Source organism: Paralichthys olivaceus, chromosome 14, assembly GCF_024713975.1.
Source record: "Paralichthys olivaceus isolate ysfri-2021 chromosome 14, ASM2471397v2, whole genome shotgun sequence".
NCBI lineage: Eukaryota > Metazoa > Chordata > Actinopteri > Pleuronectiformes > Paralichthyidae > Paralichthys > Paralichthys olivaceus.
In genome coordinates this window covers 5286290-5299909 of record NC_091106.1, presented here as the reverse complement: position 1 = coordinate 5299909, position 13620 = coordinate 5286290, and the positions used below count along the sequence as shown (strand labels likewise).

The 13620-nt window shown below is 40.3% G+C and overlaps 2 protein-coding genes across 2 annotated transcripts; one reads left to right on the top strand and one right to left on the bottom strand.

Moving 5' to 3' along the window:
- Window positions 1–34: 34 nt before the first annotated feature.
- On the bottom strand, window positions 35–5257 carry tmem254 (transmembrane protein 254). The gene is made up of 4 exons (XM_020088118.2): window positions 5075–5257; window positions 2041–2144; window positions 1384–1443; window positions 35–799 (listed from the first exon to the last, which is right to left on the bottom strand). The coding sequence occupies exons 1-4, from the start codon at window positions 5159–5161 to the stop codon at window positions 679–681; spliced, it is 372 nt and encodes a 123-aa protein (XP_019943677.1). The 5' UTR covers window positions 5162–5257; the 3' UTR covers window positions 35–678.
- Window positions 5258–8870: 3613 nt separating this feature from the next.
- Window positions 8871–10909, top strand: mxtx1 (mix-type homeobox gene 1; the record flags this gene model as incomplete). The annotated part of the gene is made up of 2 exons (XM_020088725.2): window positions 8871–9101; window positions 9571–10909. Coding segments are annotated over 2 exons (990 nt in total), but the record flags the coding sequence as incomplete, so codon positions are not given.
- Window positions 10910–13620: the final 2711 nt, after the last annotated feature.

The following is a 13620-nucleotide window of genomic DNA, read 5'->3' as shown; positions in this document are numbered from 1 at the left end:
TGAGTAAACAAAACTCAGCAAAACACATTTCAAGTAGTTTGTAAGTCGACTTTTAATTTTGCAGTTAATATTAAGAACTTTAAGTCTGATTTTAAAAACCAAGCACCTCCGTGTAAGGAATGTGAATTTTCATGCAGCAGCTCTCAGGTCTGAGGCTGGTGGTAGAGAACCATCTGCTGCCAACCTGAAGAAAATAGCCCTAATGCCACCATCTATCCAGGCTGGATGTAAACAACATGAGTAGGAAGAAAATGCATTTAAAGATTCCTCTTGTATTGCACCGAATATAATCTCTGAATATCTAAGGGAAGATTCATCAAGACAATCTCTGATGATTAAATAAATTCTGTTAATAACATGATCAGTATAATGCATTAAAAATATTATCTGTATGGTACCATGTATAGAAAATCTATGGAATAAAATGTCTGTCGATCATGATATCACAAGAAAGTAAGAAATATACGCAGCATATTCATCAGAGTAATATCTCCACTTCAGAATGTTAGTGTTAACACTAGACAAGGCTCAGGTGTCTCCCTCCGATTGTTGTCCCTTCTGCATGATTTCATTCTGCAGAGAAAGGACAGGGAGGAAGAAGAAGAGGCACAAGAGGAAGTAACCGTTTTGTTAAATTCAGCATACGCAGTGTTATCCCGTCGGCTCCTGTTGCTGCTTTCAGTTCTGTTTGGGACGCTCAGGGTTGTACTTGAGGAGCAGGCCGAGGGAGGCAAAGCCAAACAGGAAGGTCTGAATGAACCACAGGCAGCGAGTGGCTGGGTTGTTGATACCTTTGTTGCTGCAGAGATGTGGAGAAGAAATGATTTACTCAGTCAATAATCTTTATTTGCTTAGCCTCTGTCATACAGGTTGGTGCAGTTCAACAGGCTCTTCACAACTGACTGATGAGCCAAGAATAAGATCAGACATACAAATGTGGATACTGAAATACCATTGAATAGATTTTAAAAGGTAAAATAAAAAAAGCTAAATAAATGGAAGAGAGAAAGTCAATAAACTGAGATAAAAAAAAATAAAGTAATGTAACTTTAATAACAGGTAAAGTTAAAAACAGATAAAAGCATAGATGTAGTAAAATATTTCTATGAATCTTACCTTATCAAAAGCCAGACATAATAATCTCATATTTTTACACTTATATGATAACTAAATAGTTTTATTCTAGTAAAAACCCATGAGAGGCAGCTGATGTTTGTTTATACTAACATGGTGTGAAGAATGTGTGTGAGTGTTTAGACTCTAAGAGTGTTTAGCTTTAACAGAGGCCCTGTTTGATCACAGAAGTTTGAGGGGAGCCAGTTTATTCAAAACCTTTAAATCACACTGCCATCTAGTGGACAAAAAGGTTCTTGTCATTCTTACCTGCACACCCTCAGAGCAGTAATGGCTTCGAATAAATGAATCACCCAGGATGCCAACCACCTGTAACAGACAAACATGAGTTCATCTCCACAGACCCACATTATTCACCATGTTTTGAAATCTCCCTCCTGCACCAGCTGAGTGTTGAATTAACAGGAGTCACATGACAAACCTAAAAGATCAACCACTTCACATGTTTCACAGTCTCAACGACTTCCACTTCAACCATCCTCCTTAAACACTCAGGGCCGTGCCATGCATCACATGACTTAGACCCCAACAGAACATCCTCGTGTGAATGTCGTCTTTAACGCCCCGCCGCTGCAAGAGTCAACAATGAGCTCGCAACCAGCTGTAACGATCTGTTAACGGTGAAGAGCATTAAGGCTTAAGTCAGTGAAACTGTGTATTTCAGCCCCTGTGAGTTTACATCATGTGACAGTCACTGATGCTGCTCAACAGAATCTGAGGAGGTGATTGTCTTTGTTTTTAATGAGGGATATCTTTACATTTCCGCAGAGCTAATGAGAGCGACCGAATTAGTGTCGACCACATCAAGCTCTTCAGAGAAGGAAAACTGTGGCTGTGATTATTCACAGGATAGAATTGGATGTATGTTCTATGTACTAGCAATACAGTGAAAGCTTCATCACTCACCCTTTGTACATGATGTTCGCATAATTATCCACAAGGTGTTTGCAGAAGCTGCCAAACACACCAAGGCTCTCAAATGGGATTTTTTCTGGTGCAAACACGGTGCACTGCAAAACACAAGACATGGTATATCAGCATCAAACCACATTAACAATATTAACTATAAATAGCATAAAACAAACACGTGTACTGAACATTTTGAGAGAAAACCTTTAAAAATCAAAGCGTTTGTCATTTTGTAAGCACACATCTGAGTGTTTAACACTTCACAGAGCTTCTCTACATTAGACTTGTCTCCTGAATGGACTTTTTGTGGTGATATTATAATAATAATAATGACAGCTGACTCTGTGGTGCCCTAATGGTTCTGGTCCATTTAGATTTTAATATGGGAAAGTCCATGGTTAGCTGATGATAACTATCATCTGTCTGCTCTTTACAGAATGAGCGATTGTCTTCATGTGAAAAAAAACCACTGTGACACTAATGAGCTTTACAGCTGCTTGGATCATAAGTGCAGCCGCTGTATGTGCCGCAAAGGGCATCCTTGTTGAGTGAAATGTCATTTTAATTTATTTTTCACAGTTCTGGAGGAGGATTATTTCTGCATCATGTTGGGTTTTTTGGTGAGGCTTGGTATTTTTGTTTTATCATGTGAACCCAGAGGAGGTTTTCAGTTCTAAATCTGTGAACTCCATAACGTTTCTTCACCGTCATGCAAACTGAAAACCACTGAAATCAATATTTTTATTTGGAAACCAATCTGATTTATTTCTATATTGAATTTTGCTCTGTCAATTTTCTGTATTATATCAAAAGATAAGGGTCAATGCCTGCTAGATTCATTTTAATGTCATTTCAGGCCAAATCAGCCAGAATTCACAACTTTTTTCAATTTCATGTCAGTAATTTTCTTCAAGAAATTCATGGGGATAATAAATTGACTTTGCAAAGTCCAATAGCTCTACAGCAAATTGTTTGTGTGTTCTCAGCCTCACCAGCTGCTTAATTGGATTGAATTTTGTACTGAGCTTCCAAGAATCTTTGAGGTGATTTGCAACATGCATTAGCGATGCTGAAGGTTTTAATAGTAGTCAAATTCATTCATTCAAGTAAATCGTTTTGGACTTTGACTGTAAGTTTTCTGAAAGATTATTTTAATTTCCTTGAACCCTTATGTGAGAAAGTTGCAAGGTACCATTCATTTATTAATGTATTTAAGAACCAGGAGGTCCAGGTGAGTTAGTATGACCAATATGTAATATAAGACTTTCCTAAAAATGAGTAATTTACCACACACACCTAATATTCTTCAGCACAAATAAACATGAGAGTCAAACACACATGGTTACATACAACAAACCATGAATCACAGGGAAGTCCAACAAACATGTTGCATTGTGTCATGCTGCTATTGTCCTCCTCTGTCCAACAGTGTCATGTCAGGTATGTGTCCCTGGACTATAGATGGTGGATGAGACAAAGGGCTTTTGTTGGAAGGGCCCAGAGGCTGCAGGTCATCTTTGGTTAAACTGTCAAACACACGTCCAAACACTAAACTATTATGTTTTCAGTTATTACATGTGACACATTTAACCAGGTTGTACAAATGTTTGGTGTTTGTCTAAACAACTGTACACAAGGCAAGTGGTGGTGAACGTTAAAACGAGCCTGTACACGATAACTAACTATTTATGTGGACAATTCACAAAACAGAAATGGATTACATTCAGGACTACTCTAAAGACATTTTACAAATATATTTTCTCGATTTGTTTTTATTGATCAGCCACAAAACATTAGACATTAAATGACTAATCTCGATCCATCCCTTCCTCTTGACTACAGGCCGATAGCTCAGCTGCCTTTTATTTCAAAGATTTTAGAGAAGGTTGTTGCCAAACAGCTCACTGCTGCCTTGTCTGTCAATAACATCTTTGATGAGTTGTTGTGGGTGAATGTTCTGTATTGGTCCGAGCGTATGTTACTGTGGGTCATAGTATCCTGATTGAAAGGCTCAGGCAGTGGGTGGGTTCTTGCCCCAGACAGCATGGTCCCAAAGGTTACTCACTGTACTGGCTCCCTTTCTCGAGCTGATATCAGAAATCTCGGAGTCATATTTGAACAGGCCATGAATTTTGACCAGCATAACAAGACATCGGGCAGCTGAATACATCTCTGACCTGCTCCCATCACCAGGAGGTCGCTTAGGTCATCGGATCAGGAAGACAGGTTGTCCCCGGCACTTGCCTGAGAACGTAAGGTGATGGATGTAGCTCCGACATTGCGGAGCTCGGACATATGTTCTGCAGTGTCCGTTGACGCCTTTAAAAAGCAGCTGAAGACTTCTCAAACGTACCTTTGTGTCACCTTGCAACGTCTAGTGTTTGTGCTTTAGTTTTGTTTCGGCTCTATATTTATTTTTAACAGCTCTTTTTTACTTCTGTGAGGCCCTTTGTGACTCTCTTCTGTAAACGGTGCTTAATTAAATAAATATATAATATATAATATATTAGTCCCAACCATGTCCCAATACTGACTGACTAGGTGTTAGCTTCACGGTCCCCGCGGACATTTACAGAGGTTAATAAGTAAATATTAACCACTGATAAACAGCTGCTAACATATTAAAAACGCTGCTTCTTTTATAAGACATCGGACACACTAGTGTTGTCTAACAACAGTGTCCTACAGTGGATATCCAAGTTGCCCAGTGGACTTTGTACAAGTGTGTTTGACCTGATCGACTCCAGATAAGATTCAACATAAACCACAGAGACCCTGTGGATACAAGAATATTATTATTATCACGTGTTGAGTGAAAAAAAGAAAAAAAGAAAGAATAACATGGAGCTAAATGTCCCCAGACATCAGAAATGTATAAAGACCAAAGACATGATGTAACAGAGAATAATAACTCGACCCGGAGGACATTTTGCGCAACACAACACGTTGGCATTTAAAAAAAAGAAATGGCAACCACTCAATCTAACTTAATTCCGCATTTCTTCTAATGCCATGCGTTCGGTTGACTTACGGTGAAATACGACATCGCGAGTGTCACCGAGACGATCCAGAACAGGCTGGTTCTTTTAAAGTAGTCTCCTCCATCACTTGTAGCCATGACTGCTGCTGTCAGCCGCTGCTCCGCTCTGGTCCAGCTCTCTAATGCGACCGTGTGGAAACGCTGGCGAGGAGTGTGACAGCAGGGAGCGTTCTGTCTGTGTCTTCATGGATGTTACGTAAATGGAAAATCGTAGCGTGAACAATCCTGTGATCGGGTTTCTTCTTGCTATTTAAGATGCATGTTTAATAATATACTCAACATTAGACGACAGCAATACGAACAATGCTGCCATCTTGTGACTCTTTGCTGGGCCTGTCTCCTGCAGCTGCTGTGTGCTGTGTTACCTGTGTGTTACAGAGGAAACAGAAAACAAATGTGAACCTGCGACTACAAATACATGTGAGAATATTAAAGTTACATAAAGTGGTCCAGTTGTGATTAATGACACATATTGCCAGTTTCAAAATGCTTAAATCAGTGTCTGTTTGTTCTTTTCTGTAACACATCTGGAGCTGTTTCACCACACAACCTATTCTCCATGATCTCCCTCTGTGAGCAGCTCCTCTAGTTTAGTTTTGGGTTGTTTTTGTTCATATGTGTCAAGCTGAAAATACAAATACTGACACATACTGATTAAAGCTACTTATTTGTCCTGTACTTTCCCCAGTTTGAAGACAGGCTAACTCGAGTCATTATGTGGAGATATGAATTTAGACTTTTACTTCTAAATTCCTGGTATATGTTAAAAAGCCAGTGATTCACAGAGACCTAACAATACTTCCAACGTCCAAAAACACCCATACAGTTTTAACTTCTCCAAAAAACTTCATGACATAGGTTTGGACAAGGATGTGTGGGGGTGCATAACTGTGAACAGGAAGTGGAAAGGATGATCTATCACAGACTGTTTGAGTTTTACTTAAAAACAAATATTATCACCACATGTTTGTATTGAAAACTGATGAATATTGTCACTAATAAAATAAAATATTATGTTTATTTGCAATGTATCCTCAGCAGTAATGTGATTAATTTTGGTTTCATACAGATAGTTTTACAACAATATGACTACCTTTCGTTATGTAATTTTGCATAATTAAAAATATAGTCTATTTCAAGTGAAAGGCATATTTAATCAGGAAAAACACCAAATATGATAAACATGATTATACAAAATATTATATATTCAAACTGTGGCCTCGAAGTTAGTTTGTTTGTGCACAATGTAAGTCTTTGACAATCACAGACAGACAGCATCACTGTTTTCCTGTTCAGAGGATTATACTCTTAAATTAACATGAAGCGATAAGCTGATCACGTGGCATTTTGTTTATCTAACTTACACATCTCTATAGAGTCAAGACAAAACTTAAGTAAGCTCTTCACTGTGGTTTTGCATCAGCTGAATAGCCTGCGGGCTGCAGCAGCTTCAGCTTTTATCACTCGATCATTGTATGTAAACTTGGCCAAGGCGCCTATTTGATCTGCTGAAATGCTGCATTGATAAGAGTCTTCCCATATTATCATATTATCAGACTAATTTTAGATAGTGAAGATTTGGTGTACGTTTTTTTATATATGAAAAAAATTCAAATCATTATTATGTGACAATGTCCTTTAGGCACAATAATTCACATGCTGTGTGATAGGATTTGGATAAAGCACAGGGAGAGTTGGTGGACTTTCAGGAGCCGTCTCCACATATGGAGACATTGATTGTGCTGGTTGTCCAGATAAAGATAAAAAGAAATGGTTGGAGCATCAGATAACTCTGCTAGACTTCAAGCTGCACTGTGTTGTAATGCACATAATAACACTGTAAATCTGTTGCAGCACTTTGCCCTGTAGTGGCTGTTTGACTTCTGCCTCTCTATGTTTGTATTTACATTTTCAATGCATTTGACATATAACTGGAGCTCAGAGATTATTAAGGCATGGTTGAGATATTGTATGCTGCATGTGTAAATACAGATATAAGAAGATTTTTTCTTTTTTCTTTAGCTAATCTCATTTTTTTCTGGCAGCACGTCTGAAAGAAAAATTAGACATATTTAGGTTAAAAGTCACAGCGATTGCAACAGCTCGGCCATGGCCTGGACATGTCAAGCCATTTGACAAGCTTGACATTCACTTTGATGCATTCATTGGCTGAAATGAGGCCGATGTGTGGGACGGAGTAGCTGCTCCAATTAATCACTGAATAATTAGCCAGCTTTGTTTTTCTCCTGGTGATTGCAGGGAGCTACTCTGCACATGAAAAGACAACAGGAGCCGCTGATAGGCTTCAGCTCAGGCGGCTATTTTGTGTTTTAGCTGAAGTGTGAGTTAAATATTTCTCGGAGGCTTTTGTTGGTTGATCAATGTTCAACAGTTTGCAAAGCGACCCGTGTTTGTGTTTGACACTGATCAGATGACTACCAGGGCCCAAATTTAAATTAAAGGGAAGCTTTGAAATATTAAAAGATATGTCTCGAGTCATTCGTTTTAACCTGACATTTTATATTTGAGAACATCTTTGTCATTAAAATAAGCAACTGTTATAATAATAATAATGAATTGACTTATTAACAGACACAGAACTTCATAATCAAAATAATCAATCAATCAGACTTTGTATGTCACTTTTCATAGGGTATATATTTTTATATATATAAATAATAAGTTTCATAAATAAATGTCTGTCTTTGGGCCTTGTCTTGTGGGATTTCAATTTGATGCAACATATTCATCTGCACAAAAACACAGCTAGTCACATGTTTGCTGTCTTATAGTAAAGTGGTATCGATGACTCATGAAAGACCCTCTTTGGTTATACCCCTAATCCTCCATGTTATGTTATATTTGCCATTGACCTTGCTGCTACTTTGATAGTGATTAGGTGACAACAGGGCTGGAAAGGCCCCGCTCAGGTGAGAGCACCTCTGTCAATGACCCATCACCCACACCCCACATCCCTCTGTCACCCTGGCCTTCTGAGGCCTCAGGTGATCAATATAAAAGGTACCCTGAACCAGCCAGGAGACACACTCCACAGACTCTCAGTGAAGGAACATACTGTCCAGAGCTTCATTCCTTCAACTGCTGCCATGTGGAAGGACTCCAGCAATGGTAAGAGACGTTTTCTAATCTGTTCTCAAGGGATTTTACAAGAAAGAAATCTGCTTTAAATCTGTTTTGCTAATCCACATTGTAAACTATGTAAACTTTTTATATCTTATAATCATAGATGAAATAGTTCAGTGTGTATTTGAGCTTCACCAGGTGGATGTGTTTTCCTGCACCAGGGAGACTTGTAGTTAGTTTCAGACAGTGGCAGAATTTTAGATTCATTGTGCAGACATGCTGGCACGGATCAGAAGGCAAAACATACCATCTTACTCCCTAGGTGGGCTATAAAAAATCTTCAAGAATCTGCAAATATTACAACTAGGTTTGGTATGATGTGAAAATAAATACCCACAGCAGAAATGATAGTAACCCTAACCCCAGAAACTGCATCTTTAGTCATTAAAAGCATGTTTCGGATAAGGGGCTGAACACTACCTCCATCCTCGCTTTGCTTAGTCCATAAACTTAAAATTTAAGTTCAACATAAACAACTTCAGGTATTACAGCAACAGAACCATGCAAACAGCAAATGAAAGGCAGTTAATAATGTGTACCGCTGCACCGTGCAAATTCAACATTCTGCCGTGGCCATACTGAGAAGCCTGAGGAGACGAGACAATGCTTCTTATACAATAACATCAATTCATAATAATATCAAAATATTTGTTTTCTGACGTGGAACCTGCTCCCCTCTCTCCCCTCAGATGATGCCAGGCCTGCAGGCTCCAGTGGCGGCTCCTCTCGCAGCGCTAGCCGCAGAAAGAGGACCAGCTTCTCCAAGGAGCACGTGGAGCTGCTGCGCGCCACCTTCGAAACCGACCCGTACCCAGGCATCAGCCTCAGGGAGAGCCTCTCCCAGACCACCGGCCTGCCAGAATCACGCATCCAGGTAAGCAGTCACCACAGAACACTGTATACAACCGAAAGCCTTATCTGTGGAATAGATATGAAGATGAAATAAATTAAATTGAGTTGTTTGGAGTAAGGGAAACTGTGAGTTCAGATAAGTTTTTATAGTCTTTATTTAAGAAGTTTGATACTAGTGTTGTTCCCAGATGTGTGCTTTACACATTGCACTGTGGCTTCTTATCAAACAAAGCCTCTGTTTTCAAATTCATCCTGCACAGAATTGTAGATACCGCTATCACTCTATCTCTTCATTTCTTTATCACAGAGATGACACAAGCTGCTTTTATCAGCATCTTGTTTGACAGCACACATAGACCGTACAACAAGCTCTGACAGCTGACTACTACTAGATGTGCTTTGCCCAGCGAATCATTAACAGAGCACAGTGTGTTTTACTTTATCTGTCCAGCTTTGAATCTAAGCCCCTTGTTTCTCTCCTTCCTGTCCAGGTGTGGTTTCAGAACAGACGAGCTCGCACCCTGAAGTGCAAAGGGGCCAAGAAAGCGCTGTGGCAGACTGACCCCCCCGGTCAGGATGCTATCCCTCATGTTGTCGCCAACAGGAGGCCGCAGGTTGGCCCCATCCCTCTGCCACGTCAGGGCCCCCCACCAGCCTACACAACCCAGGTGAAGGAGGAGATGGAGGAAGCCTGCTACTATGGACAGTGTCCTCCGGCGTACTCCACCAGCGAGGAGCATGGACATTACAGCTCCATGCCTGGGTTCCAGCAGGGCAGATTGCTGGGCAGCAACTCAAGCCCCCACATGGGCAGAGGCTACTGGTCCCAGACAGGCAGCCAAACCCCCCCTGCCACGCCACTGTGGTGCCACTCTCCCCTGGAGATGAGAAACTATGTTTCCAGCTCCAACCAGGCCGCAGCCTTCATGTATCCAGGATCAGCAGATCAGCAGGCGTACATGACCTCCTCCACCTCTCACTCCTCCACCCCAGACACCCCTGACTCTGGATATTGGGATGTCAGTCTGGAGAACAGCCCACCGCAGGACGGCCAGTACTCACAGCTGGAGGAGTCGTGGAGCGGGCTCGCTCTGGAAGGCTGTGGGGAGTCCAGACATCTGGGGGTGGGTCAGCTCGCCCCCCTGCCTGAGTTGTCCCTGCAGGAGATCCTGGGCGAGTTACACGAGGACTGGCTGGGAGGAGAAGGACTGGAGAGCCACGCCTCCGTGGAAAAAATGGCTTTCTGCTGATGACTCTGTTTACAATGGACACTGAGAAATCATATGTATTATTTTGATTTGAGTCATTTGGGTATTGCTTCTGCCATTTGTATATATCAAAAACTCAGCCGAAATATTGGACGCATGTTTTCAAAAGTCTACAACCCAACATGCCTTTGTATTCATTCCACACTGACCACTGTTAATGTATTTATTCATCTATTCACTATTTATAACTTGTATTATAAGATTTTCTGCACTTTTATACAAATAAATCATTAGTAATAAAGCATAGCATGTTTCCTTTTTTTATTCAACCAATATTTTTGAGTCACTTTACAGCCAAAATACGATTTGACTGTTGTTTGTTGATGTCAACTGAACCAAATCCATTGTGTGAATTCCTCTGGTGTCCAGATGTGATGGATTTAAAAGTAGATGACACACTACAACCAGGAGATGGTGCCTGTGAGTTGAGAGAAGGAAGATACAGCAAAAGCTTTTCAAAACTCAACAATGATCTGAAACTCATCATTTAACTTTGTTAAGTTGAGGGAAGCTGCAGATTGAAGTGATGACTCTATGTAGGGTCATCATTCCGAGTGACCCCCATTCAGATTGTCACATTGTTTTCATGAAAATATATGTTATAGTTAATTTAACAAACAATATAGGGACAATAGGGAAACACAAATTTGAGATTTCATGAATTATTCTGTATTTATTTCAATTGCTGGTTTTGTTGGAGAGCTGGAGTTATTCTGTAATTTGGCACTTAATGGAAAAGGCCCCTCTCATTTATTTTCCCTTTTCACTCTACCACACTTAGTTTGAGTTTGGCCACTATAAGACACACAGGGTAAAAGTTTTCTTTCAAGATGAACAACATCATCTTTTCACGATCTGCCAAAGCCCCGGAGTGTATCAGCCCACAGTTTTGACCTGAACTCGTTACTCCAACACACATTTCTTTATCAAACACGCAATGGAAAAAAGCCCAAGACAGTTCACAGGATGTTGGGCCTGAGGCTTCATGTTGTTTCCCACAACAGAGAAATGTGCTCATGTTGTTAACAATGATTTGGCCTCCTGCCGTCATCCTCAGCAAGCAAGGAAGGGTGTTGTCCTTTTGTCAGTGTCTGGCGTAGGTTCCTGCCCCCCAGAAAACACACACACAATAGCCTCTTCAGCTCTCTGTATGCACTAAAGATAGCTCAGCAGAGGATGTGTCGCAGACTGTCGCCATCTGACGTGTGTCGGGCAGGTGTTCGCCAACAAGATGCTCCATCGACCAGATGCAGACAACTGTGGGGAAAACTGATCAAGTGTTTTCTTCTCAAGCTCCAGTGTGTAAGATTTAGGTGAAAGGGAACTATTGGCAGAAATTTAATGTAGAATAATCCTCATGATGTTTTCACTAGTTCGTTTCATTTAAATTGTATGAATTGTAGTTTTCTTTAACCCAGAAAAGGCTCTTTATATTGACATACATTGAGGGGACCCTCTCTACGGAGGCCGCCTGTCAGGTTTGGAGGTGCGTGGGGAGGAGACGAACGTGGTAGGAAAAAAGGGAAGGACCAAAACGCAGAAACTAAATATGGTTTAACAAAAAGTGTCTTTTATTTAAAAAAGGTAAAAGTAACAAAATAAATCTTCACTAAACAAAAGACGCACTCAAAAAACAGGAGTGGAACAAGTAAGGACAGGAAACCATTTACGGGGAAACGTGACGGGACACATGAACATGACTAGATTGGATGACGAACAGGACATGACAAGAATCGACGAACCAACCATCACATGGGGGGAACACAAAGACTTAAATACACACTTGAACTAATGAGTAACTGGGGACAGGTGGCTCAAGACAAACAGGTGAACCTGATGAGGGCAGGAAGTCAATGGTGAAAACACACAGGGAGCAAGGACTACAAAATAAAACAGGAAACACTGAACAAACTTATCTACGAGAACAAAATTCAATAACCAAGACAGGGATGAACACTGGAGAGGCACAGGGTGAAACATAGCGAGGGACAAGGAGGGGAACACAGGAGAGGGACACAGAGAACAACACAGGAGAATCACAGGGTGGAGCACAGAGGAAGGCAGAAGGGAACATGAGAGGAACACAGGAGGGAACATGAGAGGAACGTAGAAAAATACATAACCGTGACAAAATACACCATAACGTGACAGAATACAATACCAGTGACAGAAAACACCATAACCATGACCAAATAAAACCATAACCGTGACACCGCCATGTTTTTTATAGTAGCCCAGACTGGACAAACTAAACACCTTTTGAGGTTTTATGACAACTGAAGTTTACCACAGGTTCTTTTTCATGTTTCCAGATCCGAAACAGTTTCTTCTATTGAGATATGTCAGAGAACATCTATAGCGTATTTCAAATGTCCTCTTCAAACATGTTTTGCCAAACTAAGGTATCCCCCAAAACTTGTATTAATGTTTGGCATATTGTGTTTTATTTAGTGGTTTTATTCCCCTCTGATCAACTTTCTGTTTCGATTGCTGTTCTTTTTTTTCTACAAAATGTAACCTTGTCAATAAATAAAATGTATTATTATGTACAGCTCCAGAAAAACTCAAGAGACAACTGCAGTTTTGTCTTGTCATCCTCATCTCAACATGTTTGGCAGCCATTTAATTCTACTGTCCATCGACTTTGGGAGAACTGATGTCAGTTCTTTAAACACAAATGAACTATGAAACTGTTAATGTAAATAGTAAAATCAGAGACAATCTTGCAGTGGTCTCTTCCAGAGATGTATATCATTATATCAACAAGGTGAAATTCTGTGGAGTGGCAAAAGTCTCAGAATTAAGCCAAACACAGCAATAAATTATTTTATGCTTAAACAAATGTATGGAGGAGTGCATCAGACTTTTTAAAGATTGATGACAAGATTAAGTGATGCTCAATCATGAATTAGTACATGAATTTACATAAATCTTAATAAATGAGTATCAACAACTATCAACAACGGACCACATGAGTTTTCACAGGACTCTCCAGCTCATCCTGATCTGCAGAGGTTTTTGCATCTTTCAACTCATTGATTTGGGTTTTTTGATATCCACAGCACATCTGTGTGCTCTCATCAGCTCAGTTTCCACCCCCAGAGACCAAAAACTAAACTAAACACAGGTTGAACATTGGGCTTGTATTTGTTTTGTGGCCACACACACATTCATGCTAAATCTGCTTTGAAAGCCAAATGAGTAGTTACTGTACATTACATAGAAAGGCCAGTAGCTCTGAGGCTGCAGGTTAACACAGTAGTAATTTGAGAT

Bases quoted from the DNA above. Each gene is read 5' to 3' on its own strand.
- tmem254 (XM_020088118.2), bottom strand. From the start codon at position 5,161: ATGGCTACAAGTGATGGAGGAGACTACTTTAAAAGAACCAGCCTGTTC. The intron at 1,444-2,040 runs GTGAGTGATGAA...TGTCTGTTACAG, and splicing joins GCGAACATCATGTACAAAGG to GTGGTTGGCATCCTGGGTGA. The intron at 800-1,383 runs GTAAGAATGACA...ACATCTCTGCAG, and splicing joins ACTGCTCTGAGGGTGTGCAG to CAACAAAGGTATCAACAACC.